Source organism: Kwoniella bestiolae, chromosome 1 (genome assembly GCF_000512585.2).
Source record: "Kwoniella bestiolae CBS 10118 chromosome 1, complete sequence".
Taxonomy (NCBI): Eukaryota; Fungi; Basidiomycota; class Tremellomycetes; order Tremellales; family Cryptococcaceae; genus Kwoniella; species Kwoniella bestiolae.
In genome coordinates, this window is record NC_089241.1 from 4,462,013 (window position 1) to 4,480,445 (window position 18,433).

Below are 18,433 nucleotides of genomic sequence, written 5' to 3' on the forward strand. Positions count from 1 at the left end.
GTATCAAGTTGTTATAGTATCTATCGTCAGAACCATCTCATCCATATCACATTGTTTCCATAATCATCGATCCCATCATTACGTGTTATTTGTACATTATATATGCATCGTACCATCATTAGATTACATACTCGTATTACTCACATTCACCCGTTGATCGCCTAAGTGTCCCGATTCCCCCTTCCTAGCACGAACAGCCACAAACTTCCAACCCTCCTTCTCGACTCTCTCAATCGTCCTACCGACCTTCTCCCACTTCCCACCTCTACCAATCAAGTTCTTCGCAAATCCAGGCCAAACATTTTTACTCCAATCTTTAACTTCTACGTCTTTCCACCCTTCTTTCTCCAGTAGTTCCATATATCCCTTCAAGGATGAGGGACGTTGAGTCAAGTTTGGTAGAGGAACAGACAAGAAGTAAGATACGAACCAAGCTTTCCACCATGGCAATCCAACCGAAGGCGGCAAAATATCCGTGTAAACGACTATACCTTTATCCTGCCTCAAGACCGGTTTGAGAGTGTTCAAAAAGGGTACAAGCGAAGGAGGATAATGATAGATTGAATCCAGTATATAAATCAGATCGTATGGTGGGGGATCATCCCGGCCTAGTGTGATTTGACCATCACTCTCTTCAAGTAATTGATCTTCATCCAGATAGGCGAGATCACGAGGCTGTTCGCCCATAAATCCTTTCATACTGTTCAAAGGGTGGTCGAGGTCCTTGCTAGGCCTGAACTGTGCTGATCGGGGGTACAGCTTGATTATGGTCGACTTTGCCTTTTCGGGGGTGTATCGATCGATAAGGCTCAGAGCGGACATCATATCGGATCGGAGGGATGTGAGGCCGTATAAGTGTTTTGGTGGAGATGATGAGCTGAGGTGTAATACTATTGTTGGGTTGATCAGCTTTAGTGGGAACGTGCGCACACTCATTTAGCTGATACAGAAGAATCCTTACATAAAGATTCTCCTGCCCCGTGTCCTATATCTACGTACATTCAGCAAAGGTCAATCAGCAGGTCATACATGCATTCTCGCGGAACATAGTGGGAAGCAGACCTACCCAACACATTTCCCCCACCTTCGTACCCACCCTCTCGAGCGAGATCCAACAGCTTCTCTCCCAGGGCTTGAGCAGCTATAGGGAAAGAGTTTGTTTCCTGTACGTCGAAAGGTATGGCATCAGTGGTGGCAGAGAATAGCTCATGGGTGATTTGATTCTCGCTAGCTATTTGATGCTCACTCACCTCCCACCATCCCATATTACACCATTGCGTTTGTCTCTCACCTTGCACTTTATCGTTCAGAGCTACGGGATCCCATAGTTGATATGGTTCGATATAGTATGGTGCGAGTAGGAGTAAGAGGGGAAGGATAGCTATTGCTATAAAAGTTGATGTTCCCATCTTGATCAGTACTTATGATTCATATGTCCAGAAGGAAGAAAGAGAGAGAGAAGGACAAGGAGGGTTGATTTCTTGATTTCACTCTGTTGCACTACGTGTCGTTGGTGGACATGGACGTTTTAAGTGGAGGTGGGGTTGAGGATTGATTAATTTGATTCCGTTGTTCCGTTATTGCCTCATCTAGTAATTTACTTTACTTTGTAGGCTCGAGCGTTGTGTGTCGCGTCGCGTAGTAATGTAATTCAGTTTCAGAAGTCAGAGAGAGGTTGAACCACCATCACCATCAATAACATCAACAACAGATCAATCTTGTCTCTTCTTCTTCCTTCTTCTCTTCTTCTTAACTTCTCTCATCTGAACAAGCCAGAAGTAGCAGCAATGTCCACCCTCTTCAACCTGTAAGCTTCCCCTTGCCACAGCATATGAGATTTGAGCTGACAACCCTTCTATCGTTCAGGAAAGGTAATCAATCACGAAGTAAGTAAAACTACTTCTTCCGATAGTCAGCTCGCCATAGCATCACACCCATTTCATCCGTCTTATTGCTTACGACGGATGGATGAGAATGAGAGGGTAGAGCTGATAGCTTTCATGGACAGCTTTCAAGCCCAAGAAAGTACCAGAGGGGACCAAGCAGTGGCAATTGAAGCAGTATGCTCAGCAGACATTGGTGAATTGTCATCTCTCTTCGCCCTTCCTCATCCTATCTTCTGGATGGAAAAACGACAATTGTTTACGCCTCATACGTCGTGCTATACAATGTATCTTGGAAAGGGGAGAAGCTGACTTGAAAGATGTCATATCACTAATAGGGCTCAGGTAACCTCCGAACAGCAGTGCAATTACCAGAAGGTGAAGACCTGCAAGAATGGATAGCAGTACACGGTGAGTCTGTGCAGCTCTGATTTCACCCTTGTCGAAAATTCTAGCTGACAATCCGTTCTGGCTCAGTTGTGGATTTCTTCAACCATGTGAATATGTTATACGGTACTATATCTGAATTCTGTACTCCTACCGAGGTAAGCTGGACGACCCCTAGGCTTTTTGGAGAGGACAGCAGCTGATAGGAATGAATGTGTAGTGTCCAATTATGAATGCGGGTCCGAAGTGAGTATCGACTCTCATCAGCTGGCGGGAGAAGAAGGAGAGGATAGACTCCCAAAGCTGATATACCACATCTAGGTACGAATATTTCTGGGAAGATGGAGAGAACTAGTGAGTTCACTGTTCCCATCAGCTTCGACTTCGTCTCCTTTCCCTTGGGAAGGTATAAGGCTGATGATTCATGTTGAACAGCAAAAAGCCAACCCACCTCTCAGCTCCCGCATACGTCGAAGCACTCATGACCTGGACTCAATCGATCCTAGACGACGAGAAACATTTCCCTCAACAGATCGGTAAAAGGTTCCCACCGACATTCATGAACACCGCCAAAACCATCTTGAGGAGATTGTTCAGAGTCTACGCCCATATCTATCATAGTCATTTCGATCAGGTGTGCGCATTGGGAATCGAAGGTGAGTCGCAAGTCTATTTAGCTAACTCCTTCAGAGAAGGGTTTCAACTATCTATGATATACTTGTCTGGACATTTCACTGACTATGTTATTGGAACGATAGCGCATTTGAATACGAATTATAGACACTTCTTGTTGTTCGTTGATGAGGTAAGTACCAATCAGATCTTCCTCGTGCGTTTATCTCTCGTGTATCTGATATTCTGCTTATTTTGTAGTTCCAACTTCTCTCGGAGAAAGACCTGATCCCGTTGGAAGAGTTCAACAAGACCATCTTGGACGAGACTGGGCGACGTTAGTTGATGTCGATGACGATGATTCACGTAGGGAGTCGAGAGGTGACATGATCGGCTAGAAAGTGGTTGGGACTTGGGGCTTGATCAATCGTGTTGTGCTATATTTATTATTCATACTGTGTATACATTCCTTTTCATATATCCTTTTTCGATGTTTTACGAGTATGACGATGATGTATTTTGCATACTATTTCAGCATCTACTTAGCTAGACCTGATTTTGCAGCCTTCCGACGCAGAGCACATCATTCTCAATCATGATAGAAGCGATATGACCGATTCATTCAGAGAGATCCATATATGACAAATACAAGAAAGCGATGAAAACGCACGACTGAGCGATATGCAAATGTGAGAAAGGAAAATAAGAAGAGATCAAATCCCAAATACCAAAAATAGTCGCATAATCCATTAAATACTATGATACGATGTGACATTGGGTGTCCAATCTACACAGCGGCACTCATCCGTCTTCTCGCAGCAGTCCCACTCGTACTTATCCCACCCCCAACTTTCCTCTCTCTATCTCTGTCACCGGAAACTTTCCTGGTACTCGTAGCGGCGATAGGAGGTATATTGACCTGATCACCTTCCATCAGAACATCCGATTCTACCCTTCGACTCGAACCAGATAAGATCCGTCCAGTAGGTGTAAAGTTCCGTTGTCCAGCAGTCGTGGTCGTACCAGACGAAGAGACGGAAGAAGGCATGATAGGTCTTCTTATACCCAGTCCTGAAGCGCTCTTGATGGAGGTAGAGGAGGGTTTGAATGATTTACCGGTCAATGAAGAGACCCGTTTCGGCAGGTTGTTATCTGTCGAGATAGATGATGTAGTATTGTCATCTTTATTCTTTGTGGATGATACTTTTGGCTCCTTTGGTTTTGCAGGACTGTTCAGCATCAACTTCTCGGTCCTCGATTGGACATCCCCCAGATCATCTTCGTACCCCTCATGCCCCAAATCCAGATCTACCAACTCATCCACATCATCTTCGTCGTTATTCTCCTCGACCATCGACCTCGCTGTATTTCCAGCTTTGGGCAACGTAGACTTCCTTCTCATCCCATTGGGTCTGGGCAAGGTAGGCTGTTGTTTGTTGAGAAGTGGCTGTTCGGATGGTATAGGCGATAATGGCCATTCCGAAGAGGAAGCGGAAGAAGAGGGTTTCTTGGGTGGTGTACTTGGTCTCAATGTAGAAGCAGATGACGGAGGAGCGGGTAGGTTGGTGTTGGGTAGAAGGGATCGACGAGAAGTTGGTTTGGCCGTTAGGAGGACTTCGTCGGTGGAGATACCATCTGGTTTTCGCATTTTCCTATTTGTGCACAAATATATCAGCTATCTCCCCATGCGGCTTTTTGGGTAAAGATATAGCTCATAAACACGATGTCACTCAAGGATAGCTACTCACTTGCTCAAACTTGGTTCTTTGTAATTCACGCTCGACCTCGATCTTCTACCTCTGCCTATCCCTTCTTCTCCTACTGTACCCAGATCTTCGGCAGGTACAGTATAAGCGATAGGATCGGTCTGACGTGACGATGAAGAAGTTGTACCACCTAGAACACCATATCGTCAGATCTACGGCCTACTTTTACGACGTGAAGTCGTATGAACAGCCAACTTACTATCCGAACTGCTTACTTCCTTTATCGTATCCATCAACTCGACTTCCCTCTGCACCATCACAATCGGTATCGAAGGGACAGTATCCTGAGGCATAGGTATATCTTCATTCAGGTTGGTATCTGAAGGAGAGATCTCAAGGGCTTTTCCTTCTTCCCATTCTGACTGCTCTCCCACTTCTTCACTGGGTGTGATCGTCTGCTGAAGTTGGGTTTGAGTCTGCGTCTGAGGGGAAGGGGATCTAGGTGGGATGCTGATCAATCCGCTCTCCCTTCTTCTACGCTGTTTCTTCACTGAGGATTGTTTCTTGGGGCTGGGGGAGACAGATGATCTGCTTGATGATGGAGAGGCAATCTCGACATAGGTGACTTTGGGACTTTGTGTTGAGCGGCGAGGTGAGCGAGATGTAGCTATGGAACCTACACCTGTGTGTCGGCTGTGTGAGACACATACATACATCAGCTTATCATGCTCCTACATCCAATCGAATACATCTGTTGCAAGAGAAGAAAGACTAAACGGTAACGGGCCAACTCACGCTTTAACTTTCACTTTCAACCTCCTATTATCCTGTTCGCCATCGCTCTCACTAGCTTCGACTAAAGACCACAATCCATGATTCTGCCTAGCTACCTCGGCAGGTCTAGTCGCATAAGTATTCTCCACCAACCCATTCACAAGATTCACCCTGTTCTTCTTCTTCTTCGCGCAGTCTTCTTCCTCCTCGTCTTCCCTGGCGATACGCAAATTATCTCTAAGCTGCTTCAAAGCTGGAAAAGCCAGTATGAGTTGATTCAACGCTTCGTACACTTGCGTTCCGTTCCCACCAAAGATATTTTTGTTTGCATCTTTCTGGACTCTTTTGATCTTCGCTTGGAGGATTAGATTCGCCTGTCGGACCTCTAGTAATTCCGTATGGAGAGCAGCGATATCATCTTGTAAACCTTTGATTATGGTCTTGCGAGAGACGTTGTCTATAATTATATCTTTGTTTTGTTTACTGTGTCTTCGGCGGACTACATACCCATCATGACATTGTTAGTGATGAGCAAGCACACATATGCAGATGCATTAGACCGGATGGGATGTATCATAACTTACAATCCTCGAAGCGTTGGGCATCTGTCAATCCGTTATCTGCCTTGGTAGGTAGACCAGGTAAAGGTGCTAGACCCAAAGATCTTCTTCCCTGTCTTTGAGCCATCGAGTTGGCTCGTATAGCTTAGCGTAGCTGATAGGTATGCAGTGTGGGGTGATGTGATGTATCGTAGGAATGCAAAGTGGAATGAAGCAAGTTGAACGATACTACCATGTATGCATTGAAAATCCAATTTGAATAAACAAACAAGTCAATCGCGTGGACAGACATGCATGGATGGGGGTCGAACCCTGAATCTCAAGATATCATTATGTTATGTGGTGGATGTGGCACTTGATTGAAGGAGTATATGCTGGCAAACATCTCTGAGCTCTCTTTCATTTCATATGCATTTCTTTCCTATCTCTCATTATGTTATTATGACCGACTATGCAGAATATATATAAGCCAACTTTATCTTCTACCATATTCTGCCATCCTTGGTTGGTCCTTTACGCCTCTCCTTGATCCTAAGACTCAGGTCGAGACCAGCTTTGTTGGACGGGCTTTCTGTCCGGGTTGGACCAACCCTTTCGTCGTTCCTTGGTGCCGTGTTCTCTGATCTGAGCCATAAGTTCGGCCCATGCAGAATGCCTGGGGCAAGGGACCAAATGGTCAGTGTAGAGAGGGGCAGGGGGTGGTTGGACCTTCCTGGGTCTCCCCCTCTTCTTTGGCGGGGTGGGAGGAGGGGTCGGCAATTGGGAGTTCGAGGGAGTCCGCCTGAATATCAAATTTTGTAATTAGCATTAGAAAATCGCAGAATCACTTCGTAATGAGATGCACAATTCATTAGAAAATCTACTTACTTCCTTTTCGTGCCAACCTTGGGACCGTCGGAAGTTCCCTCTACTTGAGTCTCACTGGTGCCGCCGTTTTCCAGCTCAGCTTGAACTTGCTTACTGTAGAAAATCACAGTTATCAGCGGGAATCAGTACTACATGCATAGAACTTGAATGACTTACCAGAACGCGACCACCTTTTGGAACTGCTCATCTTCCAAATCTTCCGCCGATTCTACTGTTTCGTCTACGACGAATTGGGAGAAGTCAACGGCGGGTTGGGGCGGATCGGGGACGGTGAGAGGGGGGAGAGGCGGGGGGAGGGAGAATCTCTCGAGAAGTTGGGGGTCGATACCCCTCAACTTGGGAGAAACGGGGACGAGGGGGGCGAAAAATACCGGATCAGAAGAATTCTGGTCGAAACCGGGAGGAGAGATCATTGAGGAATATGGAGGGGGAATGAAAGGAGAAGGTGAGAGAGGCGATGGAGGCGAATCAGAGGAGGTAGACGAAGTGCTCGTCACTTCTTCAATGAAAGACTCAATATCAGTTTCTTGGAAAAGCTGATATTGGTCCCCACCGAGGGAGGAGAGGAGAATTTGGTCTTCTTCGGTCATATCTGTATATGGAGAGGTATGATTGTACAGTATGAAAATATCCAACTATTCAGAGGACTCTTCACAAGAAGAAATACCAAGAACGAAGAAATGATAATTGTGAATGAGAAAATGGAATTCAGAGTAAGATGAAATTCTGTGCATTCTTATACCATTTCCTTGCCACCCTGGTCAGTTCATAGTACTGCATAGAGTGAGCTAGGTGAGTACGACAATGCTGTACATCTCAGCAGTCTAGAAACCATAACAAGGTTGGATGAACATTACAATTTCGTAATGTTCTCATGAAGATACCAGAAAAAACAAGGGAAAACCACGAGGTGAAAGTCTGTTCATGAGTATTGTAGTTATGTTTTGTACCGGGGTTGGTCAAAAACCCGAGTGACGACTCTAGTCTTGTCTGTCTCATCTTTTGGTTTCTGGTTTTTGGTTTTTCAAGAGTAGGTGACAGAATTGTTGGTCATCGCTTTAGGAATTGCCGGATCATATAGGTATTCTTGGCAGATAGGTTACCTGTTACCGGTCGCACTTGTCCCTTCTACGCCCCCCTGGGGTAGACACAGGAATGGGTTGTGATCACCTTCGCCCGACGTTGCTTATTCGGTACCGTCCCTGATCTAGGCATGTGAACGACTCCGGATCTGGATCCAGATTCTGGTCCTGTGAAGGGATATGAGTCAGACTTTCTGACGCAGAAAGATGAGTACATCACATCATGTCCCCTTCGGACGAACGTCTATCGGGGTTCCCAAGTGTGGAGGGAGGACATGTGTTGTGGCATGTTGGGTATGTGACACCATATTGTATATCGTTGTCACCTCGCAGTGGTATGTATGAGTGAGGGGCATGTGTGGATAGGTCCATCTACATTGGGTTCCATGGAAGGGTACAGTACCTTGTGATCCATGTCATTTGATGGTCGATGATCGGTGTATTGATGGTTGATGATTGATGGTCGATGGTGAACCAAAGGAAAGGAACGCACAGACCACCAGTGGTAGTGTAGTGTGTAGTGTACCTTTGATCACTACCACTCAACTTGACATCACTATAACTTATATTCGTTTCGTCTTTCGATTCAATCTTCTTCATCTCTTCTCTTCTCTTCATCAATCCCTATTGACATCTTCATTCATCAGTACATTGAACAAGTATGTGAACCACCATGAGTAAGTATATCGTCAACACTCCTGACCCAAAGTAGGTCAGCTGTGGTCGAACCTTACCGAGCTCGACGACCTGCTCAACCACTTCATCCATATGTCCTTGACATTCTCGATACTCACTATACCGATACTCTTCAACGACAACCCACACCTCCCCCACTGTCTGTCAGTATCTTCGTCAGTATCTTCGAGGTTAGCAGTCCTCAGCTGACAGCGTCGACGTGAGCTGGCAAATCTTTTTCAACGAGGGCGGAGCTGACTTAATGACACACCCATATAGGTTGTTGTATCACTTCGCTATCCGACTCGACTTCACTGATATACTATATGAATGCCTTCCCGACTCATCAGCTTGATCCGTAACTGGAAGGTGAAAGGTGAGAGCAGGAAAAGTCTCACTCACATACTTGGTCTACCTAGATCCGAGCTGACGAGATATCAATTTTTTCTGTGCCATCCATCACCTTACTTTTCATTCGCTCCTCTCACCAACCTCCTACCAGACCCACGCCATGTGCTTCATCCAGCTCGACTCCACGATCATGTCCCTCGTCATGTTCACACGTGCCACCGCTGGCCAGCCTCAACCTCGATGGGGCTCGTCAGTAACAGTATCAATCGTACAACCGCCAGATGGTCGACCGCATAGTTCCATCCGCTTCAGTCGACAATACCAGGACCGAACCATCGACTGGCGATCCTCGACGGTGATACGGACCAGACAAAAGTGGAGAGAGAGTCAGTATATATGCAAGATGTTGATGCCCCGGGATGGAGGATCCAGTGGTCAGCAGGGGGAAAGGACGTTGACGAACGACAGGAGGATTGTAGACTATGGTGGGGGTGGTGGATCATGGTAAGTGAGTAATTTATTGATTCGTTGGGCGTCAGTGTCAGCGGACGGAGTTGTGAAAGACGGTCTGTGAAATAGTTTCTAAATGACGAAGGATCCTATCCTATCAGAAGGGAAGGGAAGGGAAGATAGATCAAATACGTTACAGGTGCCCGATCAATAGGAGCTGATATACTCTGACTGACTCACTTCACAGACCTCTCGTCCTTCGACCATCGACTCTTCCTCTTCATTCGACAATCACCATGTATATCTCGATCACTCCAGCCTCAGCGTCTGAAGAGCTGCGTTCGGCGATGTTCCCGAGGTCCTGAGGATGTGATAGTCCCGTAGAATTCTCTCGAGTTGAAATCTACAACATGTCTTGATATCTTGGAGGTGCCACAAGCGCATCTTCACTAACGAACCTTGTCGACTCCATTGCTGATGCTCCTCGATGGGTTGAACTGGGCGATCACCTTCTAGGACCAGCGACAGAGGGAGCACCTTGTTTCGTGCTCGAATTCGAGGTTAGAAGGTAAGTTTACTCTAGTAACTGGTGATATTGTAAGCTGATATTCGTCACGATAGACAAAAGCCATCGGTCATCTAGAACCCTAGGCCTCAGCGAGAAGTGGGTCTACTCGATGCAGCCCTTCAGTGACCGTGGGCCAATTCCTCTTCGACGAAAGGTAGACGAAGGCGTCGACAAAAGGAATTATCGAGGTTCACATACGAAGAGAAGTGACCACAAACTCCGCCGCTGAAGAAAGGCTCGAAGCATCAGGTGTGGCTTGTCAATGGGATGTGATGGACCATATCTGGTGGGATGAGATGGGCCCCGACGCAGTGAGTTGTCCTTCCACCACCCCCTTTGAACCTTGGCGGAGCCTCGTTCATCACCCCTCCTCCTCTCATGTATGCTCACGACAGCTTACGTATGGTCTTCTTCCTAGATCGAACAGCTGTGGTCCTCGTAGTGCTGCAAACCAGGTGCCATACCTCTAGCTGCCACGATCTGATTTACTTGAACTTAGTTCGAGGTAATTCGGTATTGATCCCGTGGGGGTTCAACCCCTACCCGCCCACTCGGTCTTAGTCGGCGGTTGGTCGAGAGCCGTGACTTCGTCGTGGGCGGGTCAACCTTCTTCTGGGATGAGATGTCGCAGACGCGGATCGCGAGGATCTCACTTCCTCAGCTGCGATACCAAGCATTGGCTCGTAGATCAAGATTGGAAGGGGGATTAAAGATGGGAGATGAGAAATGACCGACAACATGTCCTTGAACTCATCGATGTCTCCAGAACTCTCGCGAATCCAGCTTCGCCTACGTCTCCTAGACCCTCCTAGTCCGATCCATCACCCATCAGCCTGATCTTCGCCTCTCAAGAAACACACGCCTCGTCGTTCTCGAAGATCATCAACTCACTCCTTCGGCCATCGCCTCTCATCCTCTCTTAGCTTGCCCCTCCCTGTGTCCTCCCACCCCTCGCCCTAGACTTGGATAGATGGAACGGATAAGACTGGATAATTGAAGATAAGGCAATGGATAAGCGGCAAAGAGATGCATATCGTCCCACCGATCCCTTATATACTTTTGCGCTCCGACCTCAGACAGATCCAGGCCTTTGATGATGAATTTGAATGAAAGATAGTTGGAGATACGCGCCTTACACAGGATGGTGTACAGCTGGACGGGACGGGACTGCTGTATTGATCCAATTCAATCTATGCATAGTCAGCCTATGTCCAAGTGTAGATCATTCACCTCGGCAGCTCTGACATTCTGACTCATCGCAGCTGGAGGAGGGCGGTAAGTCCCGGCCGGAGAATGTTGATTTTCAAGAAATATAGTTCAAGATGCTATGCTGTGGATGGATACACCGTTGTTGACTCGACTCGACGGGTTCTGATATGGATGTTTCCTTGTGTATGTTCGAATAGCAGTGATGCGACTTGAAGTAGGTTGATTGAGTGGATACAGTACGATGTTCGAGTCATGCATGTCATCTGGTCTAGAGAAGATTTACGTACGGTATTTGAATGGCAGAAAATAAAGTTGGCGGGGAGTACGTACGTTGTGATGATCTGCGGCCGGCATCTCCTTCAGTGTTATTGAGGTTGTGAGGATGTTATGATGCTTGTCATATGCATGCACTTGGAAATGCCATACACGATCAGGATGATGATGAAGATACAGTACTGCAGCTTAGCACGCCGGGTATGAATGGACTCCTTCGTCCTGGCAGCAGAGCGGATAGCTCATACTGTTCCATGACAGGTGAACTGGTCCTTCATCCACCGGACGGATCATACTCTCTTATCTTCAATTCATGCATTTGTTCTTTCCACTATATATATCATGTTAACCTCTTCGCTACACACTACCTACTTCTTCTCCACCACTAAACCCAAATCGCTCTCATCTCCCTAACCTCCTCCCCATCTTCAACCCTCACATCGTCCTCCTCAGCCACAGACACACTATTAACGAACCGTCTCACATCGTCCATTACAGATTTATCCACGCCGTACTCTTTGTACACCGCCGAGGCATCCTGGGAGGGAGCGAGGGACTTGAGTTTGTCCAGCAGAGAAACAAGGAGAGGGACGGTAAGGTGGTTTGTGGGTGGGGCGTTGAATGCGGAGATGGGGGTGGAGTATTCGGGGTGGGTGGAACGGGAGAGAAGGGTCCGTTGGGCTTGGGCTGGCTGTGGTGTTTGGTATCAAGTTAGTAATGTATTTTGAGGCTGGAGGTGATGTGGGATTGCTGTTCTTCACAGTAAGGGGAAAGGAGATAGGTTGGACATATGAAGTCGTTTCTAGGAAGGGCTCTAACTCACAACAAACTCCCCTGCATCGTGGATCCTTACTTGACCTAACCTACTTAGGTTGCTCATGAATTGAGGGTCCATGGCGTCTTTGGTGATGGCTATAGAGTTATTGAACAAAAATCAGCCATCCTCCTGCCCTACTTCTGCTGCTCCTGAGTCCAGGTGAATCTCTCAATAAAATCTCAAGTCTGAATCGTACTGAATTGGAATCATACCATATACACTTCTGCTCCAGATATCGACCAAAGACTTGACAGAAAGAAACAGAAACCTAAACCCACCATCATCCTTCGCTCCACTAAATTCCACCCGTCCCATCCCCCCTCTCGCCATCCCCCTATCCTCTCCCCCTGATCCGGCATTAGCCCCCCGTCCCCCCGGGTTGACCTTCCCCTCCTGCTCCGAAGGCACTCTCGTCTCCCCCGCAAGGCCCTGCTCAAGGTAGGTCGGAGCCTCCATCAGTGGATCGGGCTCCTGCCCTTCTGGATCGGGTTTGGCTGATCCGGGTGGGGGGTGGCCGCCGTATGGTGGGGTCGTGGGCTTCACCCCTTGGGCTGAGGCGCGAGTGAGGGAGGAGGTGGTGGGGAGTTTACGAGCTGCTTTGGAGGATGAGGAGCCCATTGTGCGTGGTTGAGTTTGATTGGTTTGTGGTTGATGAGAATGAGATTGGAGCGGGATGTTGAGTTATGGATGTACTGTTCCAATGATGGTTGTCTGGGTCGCACTTATCCTTTGGACTAGGAGTGGTGGGTAGTTGGATGGTTCACTATATGATCTTGTTATAACGGCATTGAGATCGAGAAATGAAATTGGGTGAACGAGACGTCATTTCGATACCAATGATCAATTCACCTCCACCATCATAGATCTGCTTTGGGCATCTCGGACAACCATCCAATCTCCGCAAGCAATGTCAGCTACCGCTACAAGTCAAAGTGATGATGACAGCAAATGCAACGATAACAACAACGACGAAAACAACAGCAACAACGACTGACTCAACGATATATTCTTACTGAATACACTTACTTACTCAGTGATCACATAGCACGCGCAGTATGGGAAAAGCACCTTCCAAATCCTCCCTTACCCGCTCTTCACCCGTCGGTCCAAAAGCCTTACCATTACCTATCTTTCAGAAATTGAAAGATAAGAGGGTGGTCCTGGCATCTGCTAGTCCAAGGAGGAAAGAGATCTTTGCTGCTTCTGTGGGTATATCCTCAACACATTACAAGGTATCATACGGTATCACACCTTTCTGCTATATGTCAAATACGTTCTGCTTGCTCTCTGCTCTCCATCTTCTGGTACATTGACTAGACCAGAAACGATTGAATGGTCGAGCTGATATGGTCCGATACGATTAACAGGACTTCCACCCCGAAATCATCCCATCGACATTCAAAGAGGACCTCCCCCACTCAAGATTCCAGGGGAGATTGGCTGATTATCCCATAGCGACCGGTGCGGAGAAGGTGCGTCAGCTGGTCCATATTGAGGGAATGTCAAGGATTGAGCTGATGTGAAAGGTCGGGCTGGAATAGGCAATGGAAGTGTACGAGAGGCTGGTAAAGGAGAACGAGTATGATCCCCCTGATCTGGTCATTTCTGGTAGGTCATCCTATTCTATCATTATGGTTTTTCAGTATCTCTATGCTTGACATGACTATACTCCTTCATTACCTGAATACAGAAATCAGAGCTGATTCCCTACCCCGACGTAGCCGACACTGTAGTGATCTTCCCTCCAGAAAAGGATACGGTGGAAGGAGGAGAGTATCACGGAGAGATATCAGAGGTATTGGAGAAGCCAATCAACAAACATGAGCAGGTCTGTCCAGCATTCATAATCAGCTATATGATTTTTGGAATTGGACATTCAGCTGACGATATATCGGGAAAACAGATACGAAGTCTCTCGTCCATGTCGGGTAGGCAGTGCGAGGTGATAACGGGAGTATCTATAGGTCAGCTATTCCGTCCTCTGCTCTGAAGGAGTCCTATGTGCTGACAGTCGCATGTATAGTGTATCCTACGATCGAAGCTCCAGGATTCAAAGTCCAGTGAGCTAGCTTTCTCTGAAAATGATTGGGAGATCAATATAGCTAATGAGATTATACGTAGGTCCATATCAGCTTCTACGTTGGTACAGTTCTACGATAACTCGGTGAGTGTTGCTTTGCATTGAGCTGAGCTCTGTCTCTTGGTTTCCTCAAGACAATGAAGGATGATATAAGCTGATCATTCGAATCTTGATAAATGCAGAAGGAGACTATACAAGCATACGTAGATTCGGAAGAAGGGATAGACAGAGCTGGGGGATTTGCCATTCAAGTGAGTCTCCACTTGGCATCCATGCTTCCAAAGCAAATGGACAAAGCTGACATCTCATATCGTTTATAGGGACTAGGCGGTGTGTTGATAGAGAAGATAGATGGGGATTACAACAACTGTGTAGGGTGAGTCCTTACTTCCCCATGATATTTCCTCAAATCTTCATTTCAGAAGGGATTGCATTCCCTTTCTCCAGATGAGTGCTGACTGTTTTCTCATTGACCAGCTTCCCCTCATCTGCGTTCTTCAGGTGGATCTCCGAGCTAGATTCCGAAGCGGTATTCGACGAAGCATGGAAGGAGTAGCGGGTAGAGCTCACCAGGGCTTTCGATATCATACAACTGTACCATACCATGTAAAATGCATCTATCTATACATTATCACAATACCTTATATAAGTATCACAAGACCACTTCCCTCTCTTCCAACGCTATCCATTTCTTTCTTTTCTCATAGATGGCATGTACCTCCTCTCTCTCTATATACCTACCCTTTAATTCTCCCTTAGCTCCTATACTCTCGACTGGTTCCGACTCGTAATCGCTGGCAGGCAGAGAATCATCAACCATAAATGGATCTTGCCTGTGTCCATCATCTTTCCCCTTGTCGTCAACTGGAGTCAAAGTATACACTATCTCCAGAGCTGATAGGACGCCTCCATAGGCCGAGGAGATACCTGTATCGATAATTATAACTGAGCCGTTACATCTCGATACGATATGTTCGAAATTTGGTGTGTGGCCCTGCGACCATGAAACGAGGAAGTTAGCGATGTCCTTTTTGAGATACATGACATCCTGATGTGTCGCAAACTCAAGTCAAACGGTTCCCGATTCTGAGGGCTCACCCTGCCCAGAAAGAAGGATAGAGCAATCCCCATAGAATAGTAGACCAGGATGTTGCAAGAGACTGAAAGACTCACACCTATTATCCTCCTCACCCCCAATTTCTCCTTCAGCTCCCTCGCCCACTCACATACCTGCCCTTCCTCCCTTTCTGCCAACCCCCTCCACCACAACGGCCCGCCCTCAGCGTACAGCTCTGCCTCCTCTCGCGTATGCCCCTTTGGCAGCCCGCTATAAGGGTTGGGCGGATACGGAGGGTTCAAAGGCGGAGTGAGCGCTTTGGTCAAGAGTGAGTGGCCTAGGGCGTTGATAGCGTCTGGGTAGGGGGTGAGATTGGGGAATGAGGGGCGGAGGGAGCCGTGTGTGAATGAGAGTTTTGGAGAAAGGGGGTGGGGAGAGAGGGGGACGGAGGCTGTTATTGAGTAGCTACGCACGTATGATCAGTTGATATCCTGTTATGATGATATAGCCTTAGCCTTCCGAGTGGTTCTCGTATTCCCTTGTTCTCCTTTGAGGATCCATTCATCATGAAGTATACAGCTGGGATATTCCCCACTCACTTGGCTAACCATTCTGCACCTAGCCACCCGTCTTTCGCCAAAGCCTCCTGACGCCGCTTCGTCCCTCCAAAAACCTTGATATCGTCTTGCGTAACGTATCTATATAGAACCAACGTAGATGAGCACTGAGACTTCTTGTCCAGAGCGATGAGGAAGAAAAGCAAAACAACTATCCCAGAGTAGAAGTACAGATACATATGCACGAGATTGAATCCCATATAGAAAGCAACAAACCCACCTCCAATCCCCAATAGCATTCATAACCTCATGATTCCCCAGCACACTGACCACCCTCCCACCCTGTCCCTCAGCCTGTCCTCTGAGCTTTTGCATCATCCGATATATATCCAGGGCACCTGCGCCCCTGTCTACGATATCACCCGTTTGCACTAGGATGTCCTCGCCCCCCACCCAGTTGGCTTGATCATCTATGATATGGGCCATGCGGAGGACTTTCTGGGCGTTGGATATGTCGCCGTGCAGGTCGCCTACTGCTATCAGGCGCTGTTTGAAGGCTGGTCGGCCTCGCTTCTCGTCATTGCTCGAGGGTATGTGGGGGTTGGTGGTTGAGCTTGAAGATGATGTTCTGGAGATGAGGAGGTAGAGGAGGAAGAGAGATAGAAGGGAGATTATGAGGAGGTTCTGACGGGAGGGCATCGTGGGGTTGACGGATTTGACCAGCCGCTGTTTGGATTCGTTTTAGGCCAGATACAATGATATTTCGATCAGTTGATCTGGATGGATGGGTGATAATGTACAGAACCACTTCTGGGCTGGTGGTCTAGTCTGGTCTGTGTCTGCTCAGTTGAACAGCACAAAGGAAAGATATACAGTGGTTTGTGGTTTCTTGCAAGCATCTTTCTTACCTTCAACACGTCGAGCGAACAATGTCAATGATTGGAGAATGGAATGCGGGGTAAGTGTGGAGAAAAGCATCACAAGTTTTATATTAGCGGGATCAAATAACGCTAATGAGCATTACAAATGAACTCGTCAACGCGTAAACAAAATAACATCAACAGATTCACATTCACTCCCTAGGATTACTACTCGTAATGTTCTGGCGAAAGATGATCAACTTCACTTGACTTTCTTCCCTGTCCTTTCCTATCAACACAGTCACTTGCATCTACAAATATCGCGACAATGTCAACACTAGCCACAGCGGACCTATCCTCAGACTCAGAGAATGACGGGGACTACATCCCCACCTCGCCTAAGCGGAAGACCAAATCTCAGGGGAGCAAGAGGGCAAAGCGGGTCAAGTTGGAAGGATCAGAGTCAGATGAAGATACTTCCTGTGCCTCTTCTTCCGATGGTGATAACGAAGATCAGGAAGAGGCGAAAGATGTGAAGGTTGATGAGATACAAGAGAGGAAACGGAAGGCAAGGGAGGAGTTCGAGAGGATTAGAGCTGAGTTATCTGCTCCTGTGGACGAGAAGAGGGAAGAGGCGAGGGTGGAGATGGTTGAGGTGCAGAGAGCTAGGAGGTTCGCAGGGGAGACTATATAGTGAGTTTTCCTTCTTCCTCGTCCACCTCTTGGTCAAGGTAGCTAAGCTGACACTTGTTATACTTGCTCTCTCAGTGAGATAGTCAAATTGCGGAAGGACGATCCAGAGGCTATAGCTTTCCTAGCCGAACAATCATTTGAGAACCAGCAGAATGGGCGGAAGACAGATATACCAGAATTGACAGATGAGGTTAGTCTATCAAAGGAGACTCAGATATCATCCTCGGCATCCATACCAAATCAACAGCTCCCCTCTACCTCAGCAGATCCTACACCCCCGCCGCGCCCGAAAGGCCCACCGATCCGCCGCAAGCCCCGTCAAAGCCTTGAAGCGATGTCAGCAGCTCTGGACAGGGGTAAGAAAATGACCACGTTGGAGAAGGTGAGTTGCGTTCCCATATCCGATTTCTGCTATTTTCGTAATCTTGCAACTCGACTCTGCATCAAAATCGAAATAGTCTTACCTTCTTCCCTTTTCCCTTTATATGTATTACTCTAGATGCAATTGGATTGAGAACTGACCTATCACCCTGTATAGTCCCAGATGGACTGGAAGTCCCACACAACCTCCACAACAGGCCTATCCGACGAACTCGCCCTGAACAGGAAGAACGGTGGTGGGTATCTGGACAAGAGGGATTTCCTGGATAGAGTAGGAGAGAGGAGGTCGAATACGTTCGATGGGAATAATAGCACTAGGAAATGATCAGGTCTTGTTCGATTGCGATACAATGTTGTATGTATGTAATCTACCACTACCATGTACGAGGGAAACTTGATTGCCCAGTCCTCAGTCTTCGGTTTTTGGGTTACTGTGAGTTAAGTGCAAAGTCTATTGGGATACATATCAGTATAGTATTGATACTTCTCGGCATAATGACCTGAATTCCAGTTCGAAGAGATGACTTATAAGTCATCAGGATATCATCATAACATTATATACCTAAATCAAATACTTTGGACATGGACGAG

The 18,433-nt window shown here is 47.2% G+C and overlaps 9 protein-coding genes across 9 annotated transcripts; 4 read left to right on the forward strand and 5 right to left on the reverse strand.

The window, feature by feature from the left end:
* Nucleotides 1-123: 123 nt before the first annotated feature.
* On the reverse strand, nucleotides 124-1,409 carry I302_101686 (uncharacterized protein; the record flags this gene model as incomplete). The annotated part of the gene is made up of 4 exons (XM_065869341.1): nucleotides 124-890; nucleotides 962-991; nucleotides 1,067-1,163; nucleotides 1,251-1,409. 4 exons carry the CDS (start codon nucleotides 1,407-1,409, stop codon nucleotides 124-126), a joined length of 1,053 nt encoding a protein of 350 aa, XP_065725413.1.
* Nucleotides 1,410-1,787: 378 nt separating this feature from the next.
* I302_101687 (uncharacterized protein) lies at nucleotides 1,788-3,224 on the forward strand (the record flags this gene model as incomplete). The annotated part of the gene is made up of 10 exons (XM_019187066.1): nucleotides 1,788-1,807; nucleotides 1,867-1,886; nucleotides 2,009-2,079; nucleotides 2,222-2,294; nucleotides 2,361-2,428; nucleotides 2,491-2,516; nucleotides 2,592-2,624; nucleotides 2,706-2,926; nucleotides 3,029-3,075; nucleotides 3,144-3,224. 10 exons carry the CDS (start codon nucleotides 1,788-1,790, stop codon nucleotides 3,222-3,224), a joined length of 660 nt encoding a protein of 219 aa, XP_019049944.1.
* Nucleotides 3,225-3,669: 445 nt separating this feature from the next.
* Nucleotides 3,670-6,049, reverse strand: I302_101688 (uncharacterized protein; the record flags this gene model as incomplete). Its single annotated transcript, XM_065869342.1, has 5 exons — nucleotides 3,670-4,534; nucleotides 4,631-4,778; nucleotides 4,848-5,281; nucleotides 5,384-5,861; nucleotides 5,947-6,049. The coding sequence occupies 5 exons, from the start codon at nucleotides 6,047-6,049 to the stop codon at nucleotides 3,670-3,672; spliced, it is 2,028 nt and encodes a 675-aa protein (XP_065725414.1).
* Nucleotides 6,050-6,453: 404 nt separating this feature from the next.
* On the reverse strand, nucleotides 6,454-7,379 carry I302_101689 (uncharacterized protein; the record flags this gene model as incomplete). Its single annotated transcript, XM_019187068.1, has 3 exons — nucleotides 6,454-6,703; nucleotides 6,790-6,882; nucleotides 6,946-7,379. The coding sequence occupies 3 exons, from the start codon at nucleotides 7,377-7,379 to the stop codon at nucleotides 6,454-6,456; spliced, it is 777 nt and encodes a 258-aa protein (XP_019049946.1).
* Nucleotides 7,380-9,300: 1,921 nt separating this feature from the next.
* Nucleotides 9,301-9,998, forward strand: I302_101690 (uncharacterized protein; the record flags this gene model as incomplete). The annotated part of the gene is made up of 3 exons (XM_065869343.1): nucleotides 9,301-9,401; nucleotides 9,787-9,907; nucleotides 9,969-9,998. 3 exons carry the CDS (start codon nucleotides 9,301-9,303, stop codon nucleotides 9,996-9,998), a joined length of 252 nt encoding a protein of 83 aa, XP_065725415.1.
* A 1,784-nt stretch (nucleotides 9,999-11,782) lies between these two features.
* On the reverse strand, nucleotides 11,783-12,832 carry I302_101691 (uncharacterized protein; the record flags this gene model as incomplete). The annotated part of the gene is made up of 3 exons (XM_019187069.1): nucleotides 11,783-12,088; nucleotides 12,221-12,309; nucleotides 12,493-12,832. 3 exons carry the CDS (start codon nucleotides 12,830-12,832, stop codon nucleotides 11,783-11,785), a joined length of 735 nt encoding a protein of 244 aa, XP_019049947.1.
* Nucleotides 12,833-13,269: 437 nt separating this feature from the next.
* I302_101692 (septum formation protein Maf) lies at nucleotides 13,270-14,850 on the forward strand (the record flags this gene model as incomplete). Its single annotated transcript, XM_065869344.1, has 10 exons — nucleotides 13,270-13,419; nucleotides 13,582-13,686; nucleotides 13,756-13,822; nucleotides 13,936-14,042; nucleotides 14,118-14,178; nucleotides 14,238-14,274; nucleotides 14,336-14,378; nucleotides 14,477-14,545; nucleotides 14,615-14,670; nucleotides 14,772-14,850. 10 exons carry the CDS (start codon nucleotides 13,270-13,272, stop codon nucleotides 14,848-14,850), a joined length of 774 nt encoding a protein of 257 aa, XP_065725416.1.
* Nucleotides 14,851-14,946: 96 nt separating this feature from the next.
* Nucleotides 14,947-16,607, reverse strand: I302_101693 (uncharacterized protein; the record flags this gene model as incomplete). The annotated part of the gene is made up of 4 exons (XM_019187071.1): nucleotides 14,947-15,288; nucleotides 15,468-15,816; nucleotides 15,951-16,049; nucleotides 16,189-16,607. The coding sequence occupies 4 exons, from the start codon at nucleotides 16,605-16,607 to the stop codon at nucleotides 14,947-14,949; spliced, it is 1,209 nt and encodes a 402-aa protein (XP_019049949.1).
* Nucleotides 16,608-17,096: 489 nt separating this feature from the next.
* I302_101694 (uncharacterized protein) lies at nucleotides 17,097-18,167 on the forward strand (the record flags this gene model as incomplete). The annotated part of the gene is made up of 3 exons (XM_019187072.1): nucleotides 17,097-17,461; nucleotides 17,537-17,843; nucleotides 18,000-18,167. 3 exons carry the CDS (start codon nucleotides 17,097-17,099, stop codon nucleotides 18,165-18,167), a joined length of 840 nt encoding a protein of 279 aa, XP_019049950.1.
* Between the last annotated feature and the right edge of the window lie 266 nt (nucleotides 18,168-18,433).